At 42.4% G+C, this 25,132-nt stretch overlaps 2 protein-coding genes across 4 annotated transcripts in view; one reads left to right on the forward strand and one right to left on the reverse strand.

Annotated features, from left to right (window-relative positions):
* The window catches only part of TENM1 (teneurin transmembrane protein 1), a 441,878-nt gene that overhangs the window by 281,259 nt on the left and 135,487 nt on the right, over positions 1 to 25,132 (forward strand). For 2 of the 3 annotated variants that reach the window (XM_087972076.1, XM_087972078.1), the window contains exons 6-11: positions 1,911 to 2,060; positions 7,928 to 8,133; positions 14,458 to 14,668; positions 16,814 to 16,915; positions 18,015 to 18,209; positions 19,999 to 20,199. In XM_087972076.1, coding sequence (XP_087828202.1) covers positions 1,911 to 2,060; positions 7,928 to 8,133; positions 14,458 to 14,668; positions 16,814 to 16,915; positions 18,015 to 18,209; positions 19,999 to 20,199 — 1,065 coding nt within the window. The remainder of the gene's footprint in view (positions 1 to 1,910; positions 2,061 to 7,927; positions 8,134 to 14,457; positions 14,669 to 16,813; positions 16,916 to 18,014; positions 18,210 to 19,998; positions 20,200 to 25,132) is intronic. The other variant, XM_087972077.1, reaches the window with a different exon arrangement.
* The window catches only part of CYSLTR1 (cysteinyl leukotriene receptor 1), a 650,975-nt gene that overhangs the window by 277,753 nt on the left and 348,090 nt on the right, over positions 1 to 25,132 (reverse strand). The window lies entirely within an intron of this gene.

Below are 25,132 nucleotides of genomic sequence, written 5' to 3' on the forward strand. Positions count from 1 at the left end.
GCACTAATGATGATAATTACATAAATAATTGGGCAGCAGTTAATTCTACATTTTGTAAAGTTGCATTAACAGAATCTTGCAAGTCTGAAGTCCATCCCTTTCCCAAGCTGTAAAGCTCAAGAAACTAAGGTCTTTTCTCAGATGTTTGCTAGCCTCCATTTCTCCTGCAGGCTTGGGTGCCTCTTATCCAACTGTTCTTGTGGCTCTGGCTTTTTTCCACATGTCTCATTCCTTGTTCCATTACATAAATCATCTTTTTTTCTGGATTTTACATGAGATTTCATAGGCAGAGTAGGAAAATAAAAATAGCTGGCAGTTGGAAGCTCATACTTTGTTCTGGAAATGTGTTTGCATATCAGGAGCTAAATAAGTTTACAGATCAGGTACACACACATAAAGCTCCAATTAAACTGATTTATTGCTAATCATGCTATGCACAGGATTCTTCTCAACTAATGGTTAGCACCTGCTTGGAGTTGAATAAGACCCAATGGCATTCAAGGGGGTTTGGACTTAGTTCGCTTGTGGCTACATAGGGATTCTAGGCAGATCGCCCTTTTGACTCCACCCTCACGTTCTGTCATTTCTTCTCCTACATTGCATGACTTATTTAAAAAGACAAAAGATAAACTAAGGTGGTAGGAACAACCTCTGGAAAGTATGTATGTGTGTGTATGTGGAGTGGGAGGAGCATTATGACTATTCATATCCAGTATAGCAACTGCATCTTCTTTGGTTATCACCACATCTATATCAGCAATTTAATGACATCACTCACCATTCACTTTGTGAATTCCAACTATCGGCTATAGCTCCAAATAGTATTATCTACAGATTTTCAAAACACAACAGTACTTAATCTTTCCACTAATTGTTGGTTTTGGCAAAAATCACTTTGCTATTACCTTGGCTGGCTGCTTATCGAAGCAATATTAGCCCTTCTTCTGGATTGCTACCCAGAGTCCAGCAATGGGTGACCATGTAAATTGCATAAATAAAATGCAATAAAATAAAATAAACCTGACTTTGAGCTATGAACATTGGTCTAGAATATAAGGTGGAAGAAATTTATATCATAGTTAAGCACCTGCCAAAGCTTCTTCAAGGCAACCTATGCCCATTTGGCTCCTATTCATTAAGGAAATGTAGTTATGGATGTACCGATATCAGCACAAAGGAGGACAGCACCTGGAAAGTTAAAAAAACAATGGGAATAATTTTCATAAACGTACACGCTCAACATGGTGAGAAAATATTGTATGGCTCCTCTCCTTTTTATGTTTCTCCATTCTTACAGTAGACTCCAAGATTTTCCTCTGTGTGGCTTCTCTAGGGCTATGTTCGCACACTATATTAAACCGTGGATTATTTAATTAGGAATTATAGTATTTGTTGTTATTGTGGTCCTTGGATAGATTTGTGCAAAAAATTGTGATTTGTCTTATCAGAATAATTGATTTCATGCTCTGTGGGCCCCGCACTATATATAACCCATCTTCTGTGCAGGAGAAGCACTAGATTTTAATGATGCAAAATTGAGGAATGATGTGCCTCTCTTCATTTTTACTTTCTGTGCAGTCTTTTTCTCACAAAGCCATTGTCCTTTGAATTGCAAGCATTCCCGCTAACTTCTGAATAAAATTCATCATCCAGCTTTGGCTGAGTTCCAAATGAAAATGAGGAAACTAATTACACATTTAGTTTAAGGTGAAATTAGCATACTTAGAATTTCAATTTCTTATAAACAGAGGCATGGGATAATTGACTTCTTCAAAGCTTTCTGCTATCTTATTCTGGGTGGGTAATGAAGGTGAGCATAAATTAATAAGCTAAATCTCTCTCTCTCTCTCTCTCTCTCTCTCTCTCTTTCTTTCTTTCTTTCTTTTTTTCTTTCTTTTTTTCTTTAACAGCAGTACATTTATGTGGCCTGACTTGGCATTTGCAGCCAGTTGATGGGCAGCTTTATGAAAATGGACTCAGTAAAGGAAGATTCACAGAATCTGTGGATACAACATACGCTCCCATTGGAGGCAAAGTGTCAGATAAAACAGAAAGGAAAGGTATCTCTTTTTTCTAATGTTTTTTTCATCAAGTGTATAAAATCATCATGGAAGTTACTCTGATATGACAGGAAAGGCCAGAAGTCTCAATGGTTTTGTGTAGTGAGGGCATTCAATTAACCCAATTGGTGTGCATGTTCCCTGAGTTAATATTATTGATTTATTTATTAGAGATGTATTTGATTATTACTTTGTATATAATGCAAGGCGGTGAACATACCTAATGCTCCTTCTTCCTCCTATTTTACACATAGCAACAACCTTGTGAGGCATGTTGGACTGAAACCATATTCTGGTGATTGGCCCAAAATCACCCAGTCAGCTTGGGTGGGACTTGAACTTGATTGACACAAACCCATCTAGTCAGCTGTTTTGCTTAAGGCAGAACTAGAACTCACCATCTCCTGGTGACTGGCCCAACATCCCTCATTTGGCTTACTTGCCTCAGGCAGGACTAGAACTCGACATCTCCCAGTTTCTGGACTCGTGTGTTAACCACTAGGCCAACCTGACTCTCGTATTGTACAATATTGTAAGGATAGAGCAATGTTAGTCTACTTTAACCAAAAATCAGGAACCTGGGTAAGCCTTAACACATTTTACTAAAAGGTGTAAGCTTTTCTGAGCTACAGCTCACTTCATCAGATTTATGATGTCCCAGAAGATTGGTTTCAACAAGTTCTACTACATTCCTTCTAATACACAATTTAACAGTTTCTCGTGTCGGCATAGTGGCAAGAATGCCATTGCTGTCATTCTAAGGATTTTTGCATAAATCTGGAGGCTGGTAAATAAATCTGATCAAGATGTGCTCTCACGTTAAGTGGCTTAAAAACACACACAACAGCACAGATAAACCAATGAGGCAAATGTAGAATAGGAGAAACGAGTGAGGCAACAAAAATGAGAATGCTACCGGTGCTTGATTCAGATTTGACTTAAGCGCATTTGGATTGAATCTTCTAACTCAGGGGTTCCCAACAGCAGGTTCTGACCAGTTCTGGAGAACCAGTAGTGGAAATTTTGAGTAGTTCGGAGAACTGGCAAATCCCACCTCTGACTATTCTCTGCCTCCCGAGTCCCAGCTGATTGGCTGGGTCTTTTTTTGTTGCCCTGCCCAGGAGAACGGAGCTGGAAAGCAGGTTAGTGGGGTGGGGAGGGAATGGGGATTTTGCAGTAACCTTCCCCATGCCACGCCCACCAAGCCACGCCCACAGAACCAGTAGTAAAAAAATTTAAATCCCAACCTTTTCTATATCCCACACCCCTAGAATGCTTCTCATATATATTCTCACACCCCTTACAAAAGTAAATAAACATGTGCATCTAATTATGCATAGGCATTATAAACCCAAGTTTCTGCACCCCCTGCCTGTAATATAGTCTCGCACCCCCAAACACCCCCAGTTGGTTGGAGAATTCTGGGAGTTGAAGTCCACCGGTCTTAAAGTTGTCAAGGTTGGAGACCTCTACATTATAGCATAGCAAAACTTATAGTCAGTAAGGGATAATTCTGCCAAGAAGGAACATTTCTATGATGGGATTGTGTCCTGTCAAAATTATATTTCCCAGTACAATTTGGCATATGTACCCACACGCATATTTATTCATTTCCCTGAAGACTGAGTCCTTCATTTTTGAAAAGTGACAAAGCAGCTACCATCTCATTTAAAAGCCATCCACCTGGACCGATATTACATTTGCTTTAAACATGTGGCTAGTATCTTTGACCTTAGAGTTCCTGCCCTTTATCCAGACGGTATAATCAGTATGATAACGAGACTGTGTCAGCATCATGAAAATGCTTTTTAAAATCCTCTTGGCCCTATTGGGCATTGGTTTATAAACAGTTCCAGACAATATCTGAAATGTCTTGTCAACTTCCAGCTTTTCTTGTGGCTCGAATTAAATGCTCTGAAGAGAAACACCGAAGTAATTTTAGACAGTGCTCAGGGGAAGAAAAAAAAAGAAAGAAACTGCTTACAAACTGGTACTCTTAAAAATAAGCAGCAGTCTAAAGATGGGCTCAGCCACTTCTCTTGGACTTTTAATTCAGCCACCTAAATGTACTTACACATCTTAAGTGTGAGAATGAATCTTTGCTCTCTGGTCATAAACAGCGTATCCTAAAGCCTTGATGGCGAACCTATGGCACACATGCCACAGGTGACACGCAGAGCTATTTGTGTGGGCACGCAAGCTCCTGCTAAACCTACCTGCACTGCACATGTGTGGGCCTCCCGGCTGATTTCCAGCCTGTTTGAGGCTGTTTTCGCCCTCCTGGAGGCTCGAGGGAAGCCTCTGCAGCCTCGGGAGATCAAAAAATGGAAATACCAGAAGTGATGAAACGGGCCCATTTTTCGACCTTCTGAGGCTGCAGAGGCTTCCCTCGAGCCTCCAGGAGGGCGAAAACAGCCTCAAACGGACCAAAAATCAGCTGGGAGGTACACGCATGCGCAATGCAGGTAAGGAGATGGGGGGTGTTGCATGTGCATGTGCAGGGGGCGGTGGGGCGCATTGCATTGTGGGTGCCAGCAGTGCACACGCTTTTGCCACACCGCAACAAAAAGGTTCGCCATAACTGTCCTAAAGGAAATCCACCTTGACTGTAATTTGGAAGGACAGATTTTGAAACTGAAGCTCAAATACTTTGGCTACGAAATGAGAAGAAAGGACTCGTTGGGGAAGTTGGAAGGCAAAAAGAAAAGGGATAGCAGAGGATGAGATGGTTAGATAGTAACATCGACGCCATGCACATGATTTTGGGCAAACTCTTGAGAGCCAGTGGACAGTAAGAGGGCCTGGCATGCTGTAGTCCGTGGGGTTGCAAAGAGTTGGGCATAACTTAGCAATTGTTAGCAAATAGTTCCTTTTGTGGGGTCCTTGGTGCTCTCTGAGCTTAGTTATGTTCTTGTAGATGTTTCATTACCCAGCTAGGTAACATCATCAGTAGGGAGTGGGGTTTGCTCTCTGTTTAAATGCAAGTTCTTTCCCTTCCACCACTTCCCACTTCTCTGCTACTTTAGGAGAACCGACATTCTTTAGAAAATTCCCTAAAGCTCCCAAACACTGATTTTGAGATGAAAAATAAGACCCTACATTTTGCAGGTTGCTAATTACTCCCATTTAGGACCTGGTGCTCAGTGGATAAGATGTTGAGCATGTCAATCAGACAGATCGGCAGTTTGGCGGTTCAAATGGAGTGAGTTCCCCTTACTTGTCCCAGCTTCGGCCAACTTACGAAAGCAAGTAAAAATGCAAGTAGAAAAATAGGTACCCATTTGGTGGGAAGGGAACAGCGTTCCATGCGCCTTTGGCATTTAGTCATGCCAGCCAGATGGCCATGGAAACATCTTCGGACAGTGCTGGCTCTTCGGCTTTATAACGGAGATGAGCACCGCCCCCTAGAGCCAGAAACGACTAGCACGTATGTGCGAGGGAACCTTTACCTTTAATTACTCCCAAAGAATTAAAAAAATAATGTTTCCCAAAATGTATCTTTTTTCCCTGTTCATGAACATGTTCAATCCCCCTTTTCTCCTTTTTTTCTTTGTTCCTTTGCTTGTTTTTGTTTTGTTTCAAAGGCTGATACCCCAGGACCAAGCTGGGTCAAGAATGTGATGTGGAGGAAAGGAAGTGTAAAGCTTAGAGATGTGTTGCAATGAGAAACACTCTAGAAATGTGTTAAATGTATAAATAAGAAGGCATTTGTTGAGCCCAGTGAATTAATTAACACCTATATAGCACTAAAAGCCCTTTGTCCTTGTTTAATCTCTGTGGAGTAATGTCACAACTCAACGGTAGCTCAGCTGTGTTGTTGTGAAAGGAAGACTTTTCTGAAGCCAGTAGTGAAATATTCCTTTAAGGGTTGCCTCTCCTCCTAATTTAAGAAAGTGAAGACTCTTGAAATGAAGTATTTCAAAAGGAACCTTTTATTAAGCAGAAGTGATAGCAGTGTATTCAAAGCAAAGTCTGTGTACCCCTTAGGCAAGACAAGTAGAATTAAAGCAGTAGAGACCTCTCCCTTTAGCCAGATGAGGATTCAGCCAATTCACAGGTGTGAAGATGTTATTGTACCGGCCACTCTGAGAAACAGATAAGCATACATTCCCATGGCCATCTTCTGCTGGCTATTAAAGTGAAACAACCCACATGGCCCTTCTTCCTATACATTCCCCAAGAGGTGAGAAAATCTCAGGGTGCTCCGGCGCCAGGATGCAAGTTATAAAATACCAGTTGTCACAGGCAATGCTAATGAATTGAATCCAAGTCCCCTCCCTTCTCCCAACTGAATGGCAGTATCACTTTTAGGGATCTAACAATTCCTTTGCTAGATATAACAAATTTGTGTTTGTGTGGAAGTGGATGCATGGGTGTAAGGGGGTGGTGAGAAAGAGAGAGAGAGAGAAACTGGTTCATTTGTGCAATACAGGATCTTATCTTTGATACTCTCTGAGCTTGGTTGTTTTCTTGCAGACATTTTCTTTACTCAAACTACCTAGCATCATCAGTCTGATGATGTTACCTAGTTGGGTAATGAAATGTCTGCAAGAAAACAACCAAGCTCAGAGAGCACCAAAGAGACTTCATTTCAAACCTAAGCTACAATTATTTCCTTTTAAGGGTCTTCTGTTTCCAATCCCTGACAATATTCAAAGCTATCCTTTAAGCCAGGGGTCCCCAACCACCGGGCCCCGGACCGGTACCGGTCCGTGGATCATTTTCTACCGGGCTGCCAGTTTGCTGGGCGCCACCATCTTGTTTCGACGAGAAAGTGCTTCCGGGTGAGCTTTTCCAGTTGGAAAGCGGCGTTTGGGTCCTGAAGGAATCCTCACGCCTTAGTTTCATCGAAGGGGGGTGGTGGCTTCGAACGAAGAGCCGTCCCGATGGCAGAGGAGATTAAGAAAGCACAAAAAAGCACAAAAAAGGTACAAAGGAGGAGTTGAAGGTGGCGGGGAGAAGCGGGGGACGGCTGGCTGGCCGGTCGCTCAGCTCGCCTTGCCTTGTCATGCGTGCTGATGCCGGTACCGGGCCGCGGATCATTTTGTGATGCCGGTACCGGGCCGTGGCACAAAAAAGGTTGGGGGCCACTGCTTTAAGCCACAGGTCTCCAATCTCCAGCCCAGTATTGGGCTGTTGGCCTATTTGGAATTGGGCCGCACAAGAGGCAGGCCGATGTGCAGGCTCATGCAGCTCCACTTGCATGAGTAGCACCCCAAAAGGTTCTCTTACCTCTTGTGTGATTGGAGCTGTATGCACATGTGTGTGCACTGGCCCGCCACTTGCAGGTTCCTCTCTTCCCAGTGGTGGGATTCAAAAAAATTGTACTACTAGTTCTGTGGGCGTGGCTTGGTGGGCGTGGTGGGGCTTGGTTGGATGTGGCTTGGTGGGCATGGCAGGAGGAAAGTTACTCCAAAATCTCCATTCCCTCCCCACCCCATTAATCTACTTTCCAGTTCTGTTCTCCTGTGCAGGGCAACCAAAGAAGACTCAGCCAATCAGCTGGGACTTGGGAGGCAGAGAATAGATGGGTTGGCAGGGCCAGTCGGAGGTGGTATTTGCCAGTTCTCCGAACTACTCAAAATTTCTGCTACTGGTTCTCCAGAACCAGTCAGAACTGGCTGAATACCACCTCTACCTCTTTCTCTTCCCCAGCTGGGCTGCAAAGATTGGGGACTGCTGCCTTAAACTGAAAAGATTCCTCCAGCTACCTGAGGTTTCATATTATATGCCTCCTCCAATACATTTTCCCTTAAGAGGCAAATTTGTCTTGAATTTCAGGCTGCTCATTTTATGCCTTTTTAAAATGCCTTTGAAAAGCAGGACCTCTTTGTAACTTTTCTTTTTGTCCTTTTGTTCTTTTGGAGACATCGTATTTCAGAAAGGGCAGGCAATAGACACGGGAGAAATTGACATTGGAGCTCAGGTGATGCAGACAATCCCACCAGGCCTCTTTTGGCGGTTCCAGATCACGATCCATCATCCACTGTACTTGAAATTCAACGTCTCCCTGGCAAAGGATTCCCTGCTTGGGATCTATGGCAGACGCAATATTCCTCCCACTCACACCCAGGTATTGTAATCTTGTCTACTTTTTAAAAAGTTAGCTATTTCACAGTGCATTGTGCTCTCCAAAATAATAGTGAGGTTCAAATCTTAAAGGGCTTGTTCAAGAACAACCTTGCTTTTCAGTGTCTTCTTGACACTTGAATGGAGTCTTTTTTTTTAATTCTTTCTTAGCAATTGAAAAGTTTTTCTTCATTTGATGTAAGCATGCAGGGGAGGAAAGAATTTTGCCAGCAAATGTTCCAACTATAATTGTATTAAACAGGAGTAGACAATCACTTGATTTTTTGAATTTCAATTCAGATAGAGCTGGAAGGGACCTTGGAGGTCTGCTAGTCCAACCCCCTGCTCAAGCAGGAGACCCTATACTATTTCAGACTGGTGGCTGCCCAGTCTCTTCTTAAAAACCTCTAGTGATGTTCAACAGTTTGTAAGACCTCTTTTTTTATCCTTATTTTATGCCATATACACACACCTAATCCTTACATATATCTGTGTATCACTACTATGGATTTATCCTATCCTCTTTTGCCTTTTAGTGTAAAGTCTATCTTTGGTCTATCCATTTGTACCAGCAGTTCCAGCTGTTGTAGTATATTGAAGTGTCTTTATTTTTTAATGCCAAAGTTAATTTGTCCATTTCTGCACAACTTGAAATTTTTTGAATGATCATCTCCTTTGATGGAACATGAGGCTGCTTCCAACATTGTGCAAGAGCCAATCTGGCCGCTGTCAAAATGTGTATTATTATATATTTCACTTTTTTGATATTCGTTTATCAAAGATCCCTAACAGAAAGGACTCTGGTTTGAATTCGATCTCTTGTCATTTCTTCCAGCCAATTTCTAATTTTCTGCCAATATTTTTGAGCTTCTGTACAGGACCACCACATATGGAAAAAAGTTCCCTCTTTTTTTTTTTTGCATTTCCAGCAATTCGGACTCATATTGGGGTGCATCTTCGCTAATCTCGAAGGAGGAAGGTGCCATCTATAAAACATTTTATAGGCATTTTCTTTGTATGCTACCGATTTTGTAATTTTATTATTTCTACCCCAGACTTTTTCCCATTCTGTTATGGTGATGCTACGTCCTATATTCCTACTCCAGGCTATCATGTTCCCTTTTACAATTTCTTCTTCTAATTCTACTTCTAATAAATAATTTTTTCCCTTGCCGGATAAATTTGTTCAGTTTCCATCCATTGCTTCTTGTCTTGCCTTCTGGTGCTTTGGAAAATAAGTTGACCCCCTCTTCTTTGCAGCAGCCCCTCAAATACTGCTATCATGTCACCCCTAATTCTTCTTTCCTCTATTTTTTTCTTTAGACTTTAGAGAAAAGTCTAAAGAAAAAAATATTTTTGCTTCCATATTTAGAATACCTTATGATAGTTATTACTACCTGCTGGGGTGAATTGCAAATAGTCCCACAAATATCTACAACCTCACTTTTGTTCACATGTAAGCACATATAAACCTTCTCCAAAGCAATGAATCATCCTCATTTAATTAACACCTTATGACAGTCTTTTTGAAGGAATATCTCATAGCACTAAAAAGAAAAAGAGATTTGCTTGTATTGTTCGTTTTCATTAGAAATAAAGGATAAAGATTCACACCCGTCTTTAGATTTGAATTCTCTGAGAATGGGGAAATTTTCTTCACTGAATGCCTACATTTATTTGTGTGTCTTCATAAATAAATAGTGTCCATTTTGTCCCCCAGCTGCTTCTCCAAGACAATATGCTGTTCTGCGTTTTGGACAGTATGTGTGCATAAGAAAAATCACTTGATGTAAATTGTTAATTGCCAATCCCTTTGTTCTGAAAAAAAAAAAAAAAAGGCATGGAATGATAACAGTGATCAGGAAACACTTACTGACATACAAGCTCTGAGCAAGTTTCACCAAAAATGTTTTTTAAATGATACAGCATGGTTTTACATGTTTTGCTTCTATGTTAGCAAGCAACCCAAGCTTCTGCCTGAGTTAATCTGTCTATTTTTAGGAAATTAAACAAAAATTGGGGCACAACACAAATTGTCCTTGCTAAATCCTCTCACTTTTCCCTTTATCCCAGCCCTATGGAGAAAATGATAAGCAGTCTAGTGTTACATAAATGTTGTGGAAATTTAGTCATGGATTGTTATGCAAGTAATATTTGCCAGTTTGTGCTGTCTGCTGCATTTTCTGGACTACAGTTTCTCAAAGAGAAATGCAACATTCTTGAATCTAAAGCCTTCAGCATGGAAAGTTCAGAGCTTCACTTCCTTCTAAGATAAGAGAAGAAATCAGATTGGTTTATCACACCCCTAAGGTAGTTTCTAGATTTTAACTCCTAATGCATTGGTTGGATTCAAATAATTTAACAATCGGTTTTCTGCCTTAATGACTGGCTGGGTGGATGTGGCCATGGGTGGCTATGGCCATGGGGTATGACAGGCAGCACTTGGCCTCCTGCACCCCTGGACCAAAAATGGGCTGTGGGGGGACCCCCCCATGCCCCATTTTGGGCCTAGTGGGCCTCCCTGCAACCTTTTGGGAGCAAAAATGGGTCATGGGCAGCTGCAACACACACCCCTGTGCCCCGTTTTGGGCCTAGTGGGCCTCCCTGCACTTACCTAAGAGCCAAAATAGGGCACATGGGGACTCCCAAAAGGGCCAGCCATCAATTTAACGACCGGGTCACGCAAACCGGTGCGAACCAATTGAATCCTACCACTGCCCTAATGGAATGGGAATTTCTGAACTGAACAGCAGTCTTCAGTGAGTTGGAAGCCGCTGGACCTTCCTGGGACTTTGCAGGAAGAAGTGAGCAGAAGACCTGCAGGCCTTATCAGTATTGGGGTGCCCTCCACTTCTTGCTGAAGCTCTTTGAAACTATATTGTACAGAATAGGTATGGAAGGAACCTTGGAGATCTTCTAGTCCAGCTCGCTGCTTCAGCTGGAGCTCCCTTCAAACAAGTGGTTCTCCAGCCTCTTCTTAAAAGGCTGAAGTGTTGAAGCCCACAGATCGGTTTTCCAGGAACCTTTCCAACATGAGTTGCTGAGTATGTCCTGCACTTTTAGGAAGTCCTTGTCCATCCACTTCCCCCAGTTCCACCATCAACCTCCACAGCACTTCCTGTACTGTGGCCAACCTTAAGGTCCTGCCTCGCCAGTCTTCTCAGAACTCTTGAAACAACATCATTTTCAAAAGGAAACTTTTACTGGAAGATTGTGACAGCAAGAGATGTAGGCAGGAAGTAACTTTTCCTGCTTGAAACATTAGATTAAACCAAGGGTCTCCAACCTTGGTAACTTTAAGTCTGGCGGCTTCAACTCCCAGAATTCATGGAGTTGAAGTCCACCAGGCTTAAAGTTGACAAGGTTGGGGACCCCTGGATTAAACCATTGCAAACAGAGCCCCTCCCAATGTCCAATAGATCAACACATTATCGAGCCCCATCCCAGTGAGTGAAAATGTTATGAGAAACGCAGGCCGGTAAGATGATAGATGCAGGTCTCCAGGGCAACACTGCTGTTCTCCTCCAGAGACGAGATAAGGCAGCTGCTCAAGGCACATTCCTTTCCCCCTCCCAGAGTCCCAAAAGTTACAGCAAAGCAAGAAATAGAAACAGAAACCCCACAAAGAGATGCCCCTAAGCCACGCCCCTCTCACCAGAATGACAGCGTCCTGATAGGAATCTATGGGACCTGCCACCACCTTTCCCCAGATAGCCTCCACTCCGGCTTCAACTATCACCAGAATGCACTGTGTCTTGTAGTCCATTCCTTTCTCCATGGTCTGCAGACAATCCTTGCACTAGCAGGAGAAAACAGGACTTCTCCACCTGTTTATTGAGCACCCATCTTACCATAGGGTTACAGTTACAGTTACATATACAGTTAAAAAATAAAAAAGGACATTACAGATATACAGATTAACAGAGTTGGAAGGGAGTTTGTAGGTCATCTCGTCCAACCCCCCACCCAAGCAGGAGACCCTACAACATTTTTGTCAAATGACAGTCCAATCTCTTCTTAAAAGTCTCCAGTGATGAAGTTCCCACAACTTCTGAAGGCAACTTCTTTCCCATTGGTTGATTGTTCTCACTGTCAGAAAATTCCTCCTTATTTCCAGGTTAAATCTCTCCTTGTTCAGTTTCCATCTATTATTCCTTGTCTAGCCTTCAGGTGCTTTGGAAAATAGCTTGACCCAGGGGTGGGATTCTACAGGTTCGCACCTATTCACTAGAACCAGTTGTAAACATTCTAAGCAGTTCGGAGAACTGGTTGTTAGAAGAAATTACTGGCCTAATCCTGTAAGGAAGGCAGGAAGGAAACATTCTGGTGTTGCTTCCAGAAACTGCCTCTCCTTTAATCCTTTTTACATTTTTGGAAGGACTAGACTTCCTGTCTCTGGAATTTCTCTGGAGTTTTCCCCCCTCCTTTGCTGGTACTTTGCTTGTGTGGAGTGACCATTCAAAGTTACAATGGCACTGAAAAAAGTGACATAACTATTTTTTCACACTTACGACTATTGCAGCATCCCCACAGTCACGAGAGGCCAGTCGAGATGCGTGCCACGATGTGTGTGATGTTGAGTTGGCCACGCCCAGCCATTCAATTACTACCAAGCCATGCCCACCAACTAAGACACGCCCACAGAACCGGTTGTTAAAAACATTGAATCCCACCCCTAGCTTGACCTCCTCCTCAAAAATATTGGAAGGCTGCTATCCTGTCTCACCTGGTCCTTCTCTTCACTAGACTAGCCAGGCCTGCAACTGTTCATCGTATGTTTTAGCCTCCAGTCCCCTAATCATCTCGATTGCTCTTCTCTGCACTTTTTCTAAAGTCTCAACATCGTTTTTCATAGTGTGGTGACCAAAACTGGATTCTAGGTGTGGTCTTACTAAGGCTTTATAGAGTGATATTAGTACCTCACTTGATCTTGATTGTATCCCTCTGCTAATGCAACTTAGGATTGTGTTGGCTTCACACTGCTGGCTCATATTTAGCTGGTTGTCCACTAAGACTCCAATATCCCTCTCACAATTAACACCACATTAAAACCAATGATAAATGAAGACATGTCATGGAGCACCCAGATTATTATCACATGACTGTGGGAACACCGCAGAGGTCCAAATTTCAAGAATTGGTTACAGCTACTCTTTGTTCAGCATTGTCATAACTTTGAAAGGTCCCTGAATGAATGGTTGTAACCTGAGGAATACCTGTACAGTAAAATATCTAATGGTAGAACTGATATATAAAACAGAAATACAATGAGGAAAATGAGATCTAAAAATAAATGGGGACATAAGGCATAAAATAAAAATAGTATTATTAAAAGTGAATAATAACTAAGTGCCCAAACTTAATTCACAGTGCGAAGTATTGTACAGATGGTAGCACAAAACTGGACAACTTGGGAGGATATTTTTGAGTTCAGATCTGAAAGAAGTAACAATAAGTAGAAATTCCCATGCTGGGAAACTTCTTCAAGACTGGGTAAATGAATATCTGTCTAGAATCCCTATATAGAGAGCAGAATATTAGGGTTAGACAAAAGAAGAGCGATGGTGTTGCACTGGTTAGAATGCAGGATTGCAGGCTAATTCTGCCCACTGCCAGGAGTTCGATCCTGACCGGCTCAAGGTTGACTCAGCCTTCCATCCTTCCAAGGTCAGTAAAATGAGGACCCAGATTGGTGGGGGCAATGACTCTCTAAACTGCTTCGAGATTAGCAGAGTTGGAAGGGACCTTGTAGGTCATCTGATCCAACTCCCCACCCAAGCAGGAGACCCTACACTATTTCTGACAAATGGCAGTCCAGTCTCTTCTTGAAAGCTTCCAGTGATGATGCTCCCACAACTTCTGAAGGCAACTTCTGTTCCATGGGTTGATTGTTCTCACAGTCAGAAAATTTCTCCTTATTGATGGCTGTCATGCACTGTGAAGTGGTATATACTAAGTGCTAGTGCTGTGTTGATTGTAGAGCAGGAACCTTTATTGGTGACCAGCTTAGAAGGTTTATACTTTTGGGCGAAGGATAATGCTCTATGCTCAAATCTGCCAATTGATTAAATTACTTGTTCAAATACATCCATATTTCAATCAAAGTCAGGTCATTAGCATCTAATTCACAAAGTACTAAAGCAACTTCCCTTTAATGGTTGTGGAACGAATTGGCGAACTTAAACTAAGTTTAGCTTGCTTTTGGAACTAACTTTGAAGAGGCAACGCATTGCTCTCAATGTCAAGGAGATAAATAAATAAAGGATTCCTCTGAGGTGAAAGGCAGTAAGAATTCATTTGATCATTTCTGTAATCTGTGCTGTTTCAGTTTGACTTTGTAAAACTAATGGATGGAAAACAGCTAATTAAACAGGAACCAAGACATTTTGAAGAATCTCACCAGGGGCCCAGAAATCTAATTTTAATGTCCATGCAAGAAACTGGTTTCATAGAATATATGGACCAAGGAGTGTGGCACATGGCATTTTACAACGATGGCAAGAAAGTGGAGCAAGTGCTTATGCTGACCACAGCAATTGGTAAGAGGTCATATATATTTTTTCTCATAGATTTGATGGAGACAATAGGGTCTCAGCATGTGTGTTCCAGATGTATGTGTGATCATTATTTCATCATCTCCACATATTTGGGGTTTATTAGGTTGGGAAAGGCTCTGAATCAGTTTATATAAACAAGGTTAGTATGAATTGTTACAATTGGCAGGATTAATACTTTGACTAAATCAGATTGGTTTTTTTTAAAAAAAAAAAACAAATTGAAATGGCTTAGCATGATATATAAACTCAGTTACTTTTTCACAGAAAAAACAGTCCACCTGCCACTCCCAATTTGATTTTCTTTCCAGATTAGTTGGGAACATGAAATTCTGAAATGCAATTATACAGTAGCATGGGAACATTCAGATTTTTCTGGTGGTCTCACTAGTGTGGAGTTTAAGATTAATTTAAATACAAATGCTCAGTTACAAAGACAGCAGAATATGTTCAGATGAAATGTGAAGCTTCAGTTCTTGATTATCTGCACTTTCCATGAAGAAGGATGCTTAAAATTTCAGCAGTATCTGAGAATCATAGCTTGTGGCTCCCAGATCAAACAGAATTCATTATCCCAGAAAGCCTGGTTTATGATTCTGGCTTGTAAAAGACACCAATACTTCTGTATGCTCTACCTGGACCACTATAGTGAACCAAGTTGGCTTCCCAAATGTCTGGAGATTTGCAACTGTCTGTTGTAGTGATATCATTAGAAAGTGCATGGGTGGGTTTTGCTAGCTTTTTGGAAAGGTGGGAGTGCTCAGTGAGGTAGATACTAGATCTTTGAAAGGCAAAATTCTAGTCTTAACCTCCTAAATTAGCCTGGAATTCATTGGGGCATTGAAAATTTAAATGAAAGTGGAGGACCCATCCATATTTTAGGGGAAATGGGGGGGAAGTGCCATTTTGCTTACAAGTTTCAGCAGTGCCATGTTAGGGTAGTAGCTACAGTAAGCTACAGTAAGCTACAGTAAGTCCCTACAGGACTGCTCAGCCCATATTGCACAAATCTGCTCTGGATGATATGTCATTTCCCTTAACGGAAGGAACCAGATAAGAAAACACACACACACACACACACACACACACACACACACAAATACACACACAGCCCATTGGCGTACTGCACTGCAAATATGCAAACTCAGGCAATATTTGTTTATTTATTTATTTTATTTGTCAAACAAAATGACAAATTTGAACGAAGAAAATAAGAAAATCAAAATGTGATAGAGATCCCAGGGCACTTATGCCTGCCCCGCTAGGGACCTCTTAAATATGGAGAGAGGTCCCAAGTTAACTTAGAATTAAAACTGTGAAAGCTAATGGCTGAGACAATCCCATTACATGTTGAGACAATATATTTTACCCATTATTGGAGAGATACCTTAATTCAGTGTTCCCCAACCTTTCTGGGTTGGCAGGGGGTGGGGAAGGGATGGTTTTGTGTCAGGGGCAGTGAGTCCAGCTGCATGTGCCACACATTCATGCGGCCTAGTTGCAAACAGGCCCCAACCTGGTAATTCAGAATTCCCCAACTTTTCTGGGTGGGTGGCCTGGCGCAGGAGAGCAGAAAAGAGGGGATGTTTTTGTGTGAGAGGCAGGTGCCTGCTGCTTGAGTGAGTAGGACCACTCTTGAGGCCCAGTTGCGAGTAGGCCTCAGCCTAATAGTGGACCGCAGCCCACAGGTGCATGCATGCATATGAACAGCTTCATTTGTGTGAGCGGCGGGCGTCTGCGCCCACCACTCGTGCGAGTGGGACTGTGAGTGTGTGTGCCCCCCACTCACACAAGTGAGGTTGCAAGCTTATGTGCCCGCCACTCTCCCATGCACCTGCCTCTCGCACAAATGAGGCTGCGAGCGCATGAGCCCACCACTTAAGTGAGTCAGGCTGCAGGCACCTGCCACTCATGCATCCTAGTTGCAAAAAGGCCTTGGACTGGTAGTGGGCCACAGCTCACAATTTAGGGTCTCCTGCCTTAATTTATAAATTCTGAGTACTAGGGATGGGATTAGTCGTTGCCATCACCTGCCAAATGATTGTGTGGTGTGCTGTGGCTTGTTTGAGAAGGTAACATTCACACCCAGTATGCATTTTTTGTTTTTTGTTTTGGTCCTTCTGCGAACAGAAGTCATGGATGACTGTTCTACTAACTGCAATGGAAACGGAGAATGCATTTCTGGCCACTGCCACTGTTTCCCAGGATTCCTCGGTCCTGATTGTGCACGAGGTACGGATTTGAAACTGAACACGCTTACCCAAATATACATGTCAGCCCTGGAACCATTTTTCTCCCTTGTGGCACTTTCAGGGCTGCCGCAGCGAAGTGAGTCAAGCTGTGGGAAGGGGGGGGGGGAAGAGATAGTTAAGGGATTGTAGCCATAATAAAATTATTTTTTTCAGAGAACCGGGAACTTTCCCACCAGGTGCTTGGAAGTGGGATCTGAGACCAAGCGAGCTTTGGGCTATGGCTTGATTGGACCAGTGGTGGGATTCTACCGGTTCGGCCTGGTTCGGGTGAATCAGTTGTAAAAAATGCTACTGTTCGGCAGAACCGGTAGAAAAAAAACAGCTACCAGTTCGGCCGAACTGGTATTCCTTTTTTCTTTCCTCCCAACGATCAGCTGTTCCAACGATCAGCTGTGCCGGGATCCCCCTCGCTGTCTTACTGCTTCTCTCGGGAGGCTTCCCGGAGGCCCAGGAGGCAAAAAGAGGCACACTGGGGGGTGCTGCCAAAAAAGGGCCACGCCCACCCAGTCACATGGCCATGCCCACCTAGCCACGCCCACCTAGCCACGCCCACAGAACCGTTAGTAAAAATATTTGCATCCCACTGCTGGATTAGACCATGTGACGGACTACATGGACAGGTGGGGGGGGGGGAATTCTACTTTTAACTAGAGGGAAACTCAAGGACGGTTTGGACTTGGGTTTCCCCAAATGTGCCAATAAGACATGCCTAATAAATCTATACTTTGAGGAACATGCCTGCCTTTGAGTTTTGATTCCGTTGGGTGTTTACTTGAAACCCTGACACTACAAACATTCTTATATGTCTATGGAAATTCTCCATCATGGTTGTCCCAAAGATGCCTTTTTTTTTTCTCCCAAAAGGCAACTGGACTTCCTTGGGGTTGTTTTTTTTCTTCTTTGAAAACTTTTCACTTCTCTGTGAAAGTTAAAACTGCAGAAGCTTCTTGGATGAGGACATGATTTCATTTCCATTTCATTGTACACATGTTGTGCATTGACAATAAATGTTTGATTCATTGATTGATCTGATGCAGATTATTGACGCCGACTTGCCTCTTCCTTCCTTCCTTCCACAGATTCCTGCCCAGTTTTATGCAGTGGAAACGGGGAATACGAACAGGGCCACTGTGTTTGTCGCAATGGGTGGAAGGGAGCGGAATGTGATGTCCCAGAGGAGCAATGCATCGACCCAACCTGCTTTGGTCATGGCACATGTATCATGGGAATCTGCATTTGTGTCCCAGGTTATAAAGGAGAGATATGCGAAGAAGGTTGGTCTCTTTTTTGTGTTCTTGGACGTTTACTTCCAAAGGGGTCAAAAGGTTCAGGACTTAAAAAGCCATCGCACTGCCTGCCAAAAGGCATGTGTGCAAAAGGCTTTCTCGTGGAATGTTCTACAAATGGCCCTTGACCTATGACCACAATTGAGCCCAAAATTTATGCTGCTAAGCATAAATCCCTTTTAGTGTTGAACTACAATGGGCCGCACAGTTTATGGATTGTAATAATAGTATAGTTAGACCATGTATAACTGACGGACTGGATTTTATTATAAGTTTTATTTGTTATTTATTGTTTTTTACTAGAATTTTTAATTGTATATTTACTGAGTGTTTTTATTGGTTCTGGTCTCTGGTCTAAGACTTATTGATTGATAAGTTGTTAAGTGAGAATTTGTTAAGTGAGTTTTGACCCATTTAATGACCTTTCCTGCCTCAGTGGTTAAGGGAATCACTGCACTTGTTAAGTTAGTAACAGTGTTGTTAAGTGAATCTGGCTTCCCCACTGATTTTGCTCATCAGGTCACAAAAAGTAATCACATGACACCATAATTATGAATCAGTCGTAATCATCATAACTATGAACCAGTTGCTAAATATCCAAATTTTAATCACATGATCACAGGAATGCTACAATGATCGTAAGTTTGAAAAATGGTCATGTCACTTTTTTCAATCCCATTGTAACTTTGAATAGTCACCAAATAAAATATTGTAAGTTGAGGACTGCCTGTACCTCCCAAACAGGCTACTCTGAATGTGGAGTGATTCCTGATGGAAATTTGCCCGCTGATAAAATCCAGCATCCTGTTCAATCGTGACTTTTGCTGCCTTCCTTTTTTCTTTGTTCTTAAAGGGAAGAAAAATAAACACTCATTCCACTTACATAGCATACAAAAAATGTTTGTGTCCAGAGTCTTGGAATTAGCAGATTAAAATAAAAGCAATATTTATTTAATTTAATTTATGTATTAAATTTATTTGCTGTCCATTTCACCGTGAGATGAATATAGCTATTACTTATTTGGAATTAAACATGTTATTTCCAAAACTCTTATGAGCGTTAAACTTCCTCTTGGTATGATTTCCAGCAACGGAGAAACTAATTTTCTAGCTGAAGAATTACTTTGTTTCTACTGATAGCAAAAGCTTTGCACAGATTAATCTGTTGGGTAAAATACATCAGAAATCTTAGAAGCTGGTGTAATTCCTTCAGATCCACCCCATTGGGTGGGGTTGGTGAGAGTTGAGTTCCAAAATATCTTTCAAAATCAGTTTACTCCTCCAATGCTTTGAAAATTCTGACTGAATGTCTGGACCCTGCTAAACACTGAAGAATAGAGTAGAGTAGAGTAGAGTAGAGTAGAGTAGAGTAGAGTAGAGTAGAGTAGAGTAGAGTAGAGTAGAGGAATAGAGTAGAGTAGAGTAGAGTAGAGTAGAGTAGAGTAGAGTAGAGTAGAATGATAATTTTATTGTCACTTTGAATGTACTCTAATCCGCATACATTAAAATGGAATTTCATTGCACACAGCTCTCAAAGGATCACCACTTCCAAAATACACAATATAAACATGACAAAATAAATAAATACAAAATTATGTAAATACAGAACCTTCCTTTATTCCTTAGTTGTAATATAGTTTGCTTTGCAGTTTGACAGTCTGAAGCTTCAAAGGAAGGATGTATTTGTCTTCAAACCTTATCCTTAAAAATGTAAAGATACTTTTGCTTGATTTCTGCTGGCTATTTCATGTCCTTGCTTCCCTGTTTTATCTTCCAGAGGACTGCTTAGACCCCATGTGTTCTGGTCACGGAGTCTGTGTCCAAGGAGCATGCCACTGTTCCATGGGCTGGGGTGGAGTCAACTGTGAAACCTCACTTCCCATCTGTCAAGAACAGTGTTCCGGCCATGGCACTTTTGTCCTGGAGACAGGACTGTGCAATTGTGACCCAAAGTGGACAGGCTCTGACTGCTCATCCGGTAAGGTTTCTTGGCTCTGATCCATCCCAAATGCATTAAGCAATTTACTTTTGGATAAAGGAGAGTATTGTCCTCCAAATAGGTGCATTCTAACGTTCATCTTCGTCGTCAACTTTCAAGGGAAGTTTGATAGTTTGATTCTTGATAGAAAAATGAAGGGAATCCCAAAAGGAATTTACTTTCTCATCTGCACTAGCAAAATTTCTCTGACTCTCTCAGTTTTAAAGTGCTTCCCACTCTGATGATGTTTCAGAGGTCCTTAAAAACCCAACTCTTCTCCCAAATTTGTTCTGACCAAGGCTTCCAGAGACCATAATTAATCACATGCTTAGTCCAAACAACCCACTTTTTATTTCAACGGCTGGGAATTATGTTCATTCCCAGCCCGTAATGAGTTCCAAACAGTCTCTTGAGATAAGCACCCACCTTTATCTCCTTTGAATTGCTTCCAACAACTAAAGTGCCAAATTAACTGTAAAAAGCCAAACAGAATACAAAGTCCCCACAGAGCTTCAAGATTTAATCCGAACAGAGGGAACAAAGTTGCTTCCTGCAAAGGCTCATGTCCCTTTGCTCCTCCTTTATGTCTTATGGGAGGGGGCAATCACCTCCCAGCCTTACTCCCAAGTCGCCCCTTTTGTCTTAACTGTTCTTGCCTTCTGGCAACTCTGTGCATGCATGCACTGGGAACAGGCTCCCCTTGTTCCTCTGCCCCGCTGCTGTCACATTCTGGAGACTCCGGAGTCAGCACATAACTCCCAGGTGGCCCTGGCCCCATCTCTGTATCAGACGCAGGACCCTTGCCTGAGTCCTCCCCAGACTCCCGGACTGGCCCATATTCCTCCCCACTGTCCGATTCTGCTACCGTCTCCGCAGGCTGCCGGCAGACCACAACAAAATTATGGGGTAGAGAGGTTGAAGCACCTGTTGGGTGTATATGTAGGCGAGGGGTCCTTAATGCTCTCTGAGTGCTGGGACACAGCACTAGCAATGCTTGATGTTACCTAGTTTGGGTAATGAAGCATCTGCAAGAAACAACCAAGCTCAAAGAACACTAAGGACCCTTTATTTCAACCCTCAGTATATGTGAGTTTTACTCATTGATTTGGATCTGCTATCCGTTTATTTATTATTATTTTTAAATGTTGCCTTGTAGGACCACGGTGCCTTGAGTGGTTGGGATGCTGGGCAGGAGATTGCCTTGGGGTGGGGTTGAGCTCTCTTCCTTCACTCCAGCTCCTGCTGAGGACATGAAAGGAGACCCCCCCCCAACTGGGCATTCCCAGAGTAGCAGTGATGTCACCAGCCAACCCTTTCAGCCCAGAAGCACCTTAGTGCTTCTGACACAGAACAATAGTGCAAAATATTTTGCTTTGTATTGTGAGCTATCTAGAGTCCAGATTGGTTCAGGAGTTGGGTAGCACCTACTCTGAAAGAACGGACGTTAAAATATAAAATGTTGTATTTTGGATGTCAATATAGCTTCAGTATTGGCTCATTTTCACTGAGGCAGGAAATGAAAGAAGTAGAGTAAGAAGAAGACAATCGTATGAAGTCAGAATCTTTCATTTCCCTGGGCAATAAAGCACCCGTGCAAGATGGATAATCGGTACCGTTCTCCAAAACTTATTAATACAGAAGCACATACGTACAACGTTTAGGTTTTATCTCTACTGCAGTTAATGACATTGTAGATAACAAGAATGCAGACAGTATGGCAACCGAAAAGGAAATTTTTGGAAGACACAATTTTCTATCTCAGTACAACATTGCATAAATTAACCAGCAATGACTAATGTTATGAATTTAATTTATATAAAAATGTATTTTAGCAAATGTTTTGGTGGAGAGAGATCCTTATGTATGGATTATAAAATATTTAGCATTAATTTTACTTTTCATATATTGCGCAAGTCAGAAGTTATTAAGGGGAGAAAATACCTTAGAGAACTGTGTTGGTTTAAGTAATTAAAATGAAGGATCCAAAGTGAATTCTTAATGCTTCTTAAATTAATGTAGTTTCAGTCGTCTCCTTTTGAGAAAAAGAACAGAACAAACCAAGCAAGAACTCTTCAGAATCAATATTTATCACGGTGATAAAAATTAAATAAGCTTCCAGAATTCAAATATGTACGTGAAATCATAATGGAATGGCAATAGAATATTCTGTTTTTGTACTTTGATATCTGAACTTAAGTTAACTTTGAGGAGGCCTGGTTACTTTCTCCTCTTGGAAAAGAAAAAAATATATCTATGATGGTTTCATTTAAGTCAGGCAGTGGAATAAATGCCCTCTGAGGATGTACAGCTAATCCTTGACTTAAGACCACAATTGACCCCAAAATTCTGTTGTTAAGCAAGACAGTTTAGTGAGTTTTGTTCCATTTCATTACCTTCCATGCCGCAGTTCTTAAGTGAACCATTCCAGTTCGTAAGTTGGTAACACAGTCGTTAAGTGAATCTGGCTTCCCCATTGATATTTGCTTGTCAGAAGGCCACAAAATGAGGTCACAGACACTGCAACGGACATAAGTACGAACCAGTTCCCCAGCGCCTGAATTTGAATCAGGTGATCATGGGGAGGCTGCAAAGGTCATAAAGTGTGAAAAACGGTCATAAGTCACTTTTTTCAGTGTCACTGTAACTTTGGAGGGTCGCTAAAAGAATTGCTGTAATTCAAGGTCTATCTGTTAACAGTCTCAGAGCGTGAAAGGGGAAGAGCAGCAACAGAAGAGATTATATGTGTTTATTGATTTTTATTATTTATTAAATTTGTTTCCGTACATCTCACCATGAGGCTTACAAAGTTAAAAGCAATAAAACTACATAGATGCATAGATAGATAGATAGATAGATAGATAGATAGATAGATAGATAGATAGATAGATAGATAGATGATGGATGGATGCATGCATGGATGCATGGATGCATGGATGGATGCATGGAGGGGGGGAGGGGGGGGAGTGGAAGGAAGGAAGGAAGGAAAATGGAGAGAAGGAAAGTCATGGAAGAGGGAAGGGGGGCAGAAGGAAGGAAGGAAGGAAGGAAGGAAGGAAGGAAGGAAGGAAGGAAGGAAGGAAGGAAGGAAGGAAGGAAGGAAGGAAGGAAGGAAGAAACCACAGCATGTCTGAGTCATGGGACTTACAATTTTTTTCTCAGAATTGGATCTTGTTTTTAATTTATAAGAATTGGTCCTTTATAGGATCCTATAATTCCTGACACCATGCCAGGTTCCATGCCCAAGGAACTATAACAACCATGTCCCAAAGGTGCTTTTTTTTTCCTAAGAGGCAACTGGACTTTCTGGTTTTTTTCTTTGAAGACCTTTCGCTTCTCATCCAAGAAGCTTCTTCAGCTCTGACTGGATGGTGGGAAAGTCAGAGCTGAAGAAGCTTCTTCGATGAGCAGCGAAACTTCTTCAAAGAAAAACCACAAAATCCAGTTCCCTTTTTTGGGGAAAAAGCACCTTTGGGACAACCATGACCTGGATGACTGAGAATGTCCATAGAAGTGTAGCAACCATGGGGTCGGTCCAGGTTACCGGAGGAACTGACTTCTCCCAATGGGATTGGCCCACTCTCCCCTCCCCCAATGTCTTTGAGGTCTAGCTACCTGCAATGTCCTTTTGTTCCAACTATAAGCACTAGAATGAAAATGGTTGCAGTTGCATTTCTTACTGACAGGTGTCATTGAGAAAGGAATTCTCAGGGAGTGGAGTTGACAAATATATAGGCAATCCTCAATTTATGACTGGTCATTTAAAGATGGTCCAGACTTACAACGGCCTCAGAAAGGGCTTTATGGACCGTAAACAGTGGTGGAATTCAACTTTTTTTAACCACCGGTTTTGTGGGCATGGCTTGGTGGGCACGCTTTGCACACACGCAGAGGGTTTCCTACTGACCTTCTCCTGCAATCCTGCACTCTCCCTGTGTCTTCAACAGCTGACAAGCGGCAGCTGAGCTTCAAAACCAGGAAATAAAGATCAGTATAGAGCCATTGGTGGGTGTGATGGCCCATCAGCTGACTGTCGGAGCAAACCGGTTCACTCATCCTCGGAGCTGAACTGGGCCGAACTGGTAGAATACCACCACTGACCATAAGGCACTGCCAGACAGTGTAAAATGCACTGTGCCCATTTCCTCGTGGTCACATGATCACTTTTCAAGAGCTTGGCAGCCGGATCACACTTACAGCTAGTTGCGGCATCCCACAGGTGTGATGACCCAGGGCGTGGCACAAAGGCAACACGGTCAGATAATTAGTAGGAGTCCCTTTATTAGCTCCAACTTTGCCCCCAATGTCCAAGTTACCTTCTGGGTGGAGAAAAACTCTCCCAGAAACGGTCTTTGGCTCCAGAAAACCAAGTCCAAAACATGGTCAATAAAAACTGTAACTTAAAGTCCAAACAAGCCAAGCTGAAGTAATTAGTTTAGCAGGGCAGAAGCAAGAATTCCAGACATGAAGGCATGGCAAAACTCACACAGTTGGGAAGATGCCAGGAACACAGATAAGCAACGACAACACAGGATAAAGTCACATTTGCTCCCAGCAGCTGCCTCACTCAGCTTGCATCTCTTTTAAACTCTCTTCCCAGGTGTGGCTAATGAAGGGAATCAGGGCCCTTTCCTCCCCCATAAATCATGCAACCCATATTGTTCCCTTCTCTGTTCCTCCCTGCATGGCCTAGGATGAAGAGGGGGTGGGCCTGGGTCTTCCTCTGAACTCCCTCTCCCTTGCTCTACCTCTCCCCTGCTCTGCCCAGCCGGACTTTGCCCTTCCCCAGTTTCTTCCACAGCCAACGGAGCCACACCCCCACTCCCTGTCAGCTGTTCATCTTCCTCCTCAGATTGAGACTCTGACAAGGGCATGACACAGTTATGTGAATGCGAGTTGTGATGTTTTTTGCTGATTTTCAGCAAAAAGTACTCAT

The sequence above is a fragment of the Notechis scutatus genome, chromosome 10 (genome assembly GCF_049901735.1).
Source record: "Notechis scutatus isolate UNSWTSFEM ecotype Mainland chromosome 10, rNotScu1.2, whole genome shotgun sequence".
In the NCBI taxonomy this organism is placed as follows: domain Eukaryota; kingdom Metazoa; phylum Chordata; class Lepidosauria; order Squamata; family Elapidae; genus Notechis; species Notechis scutatus.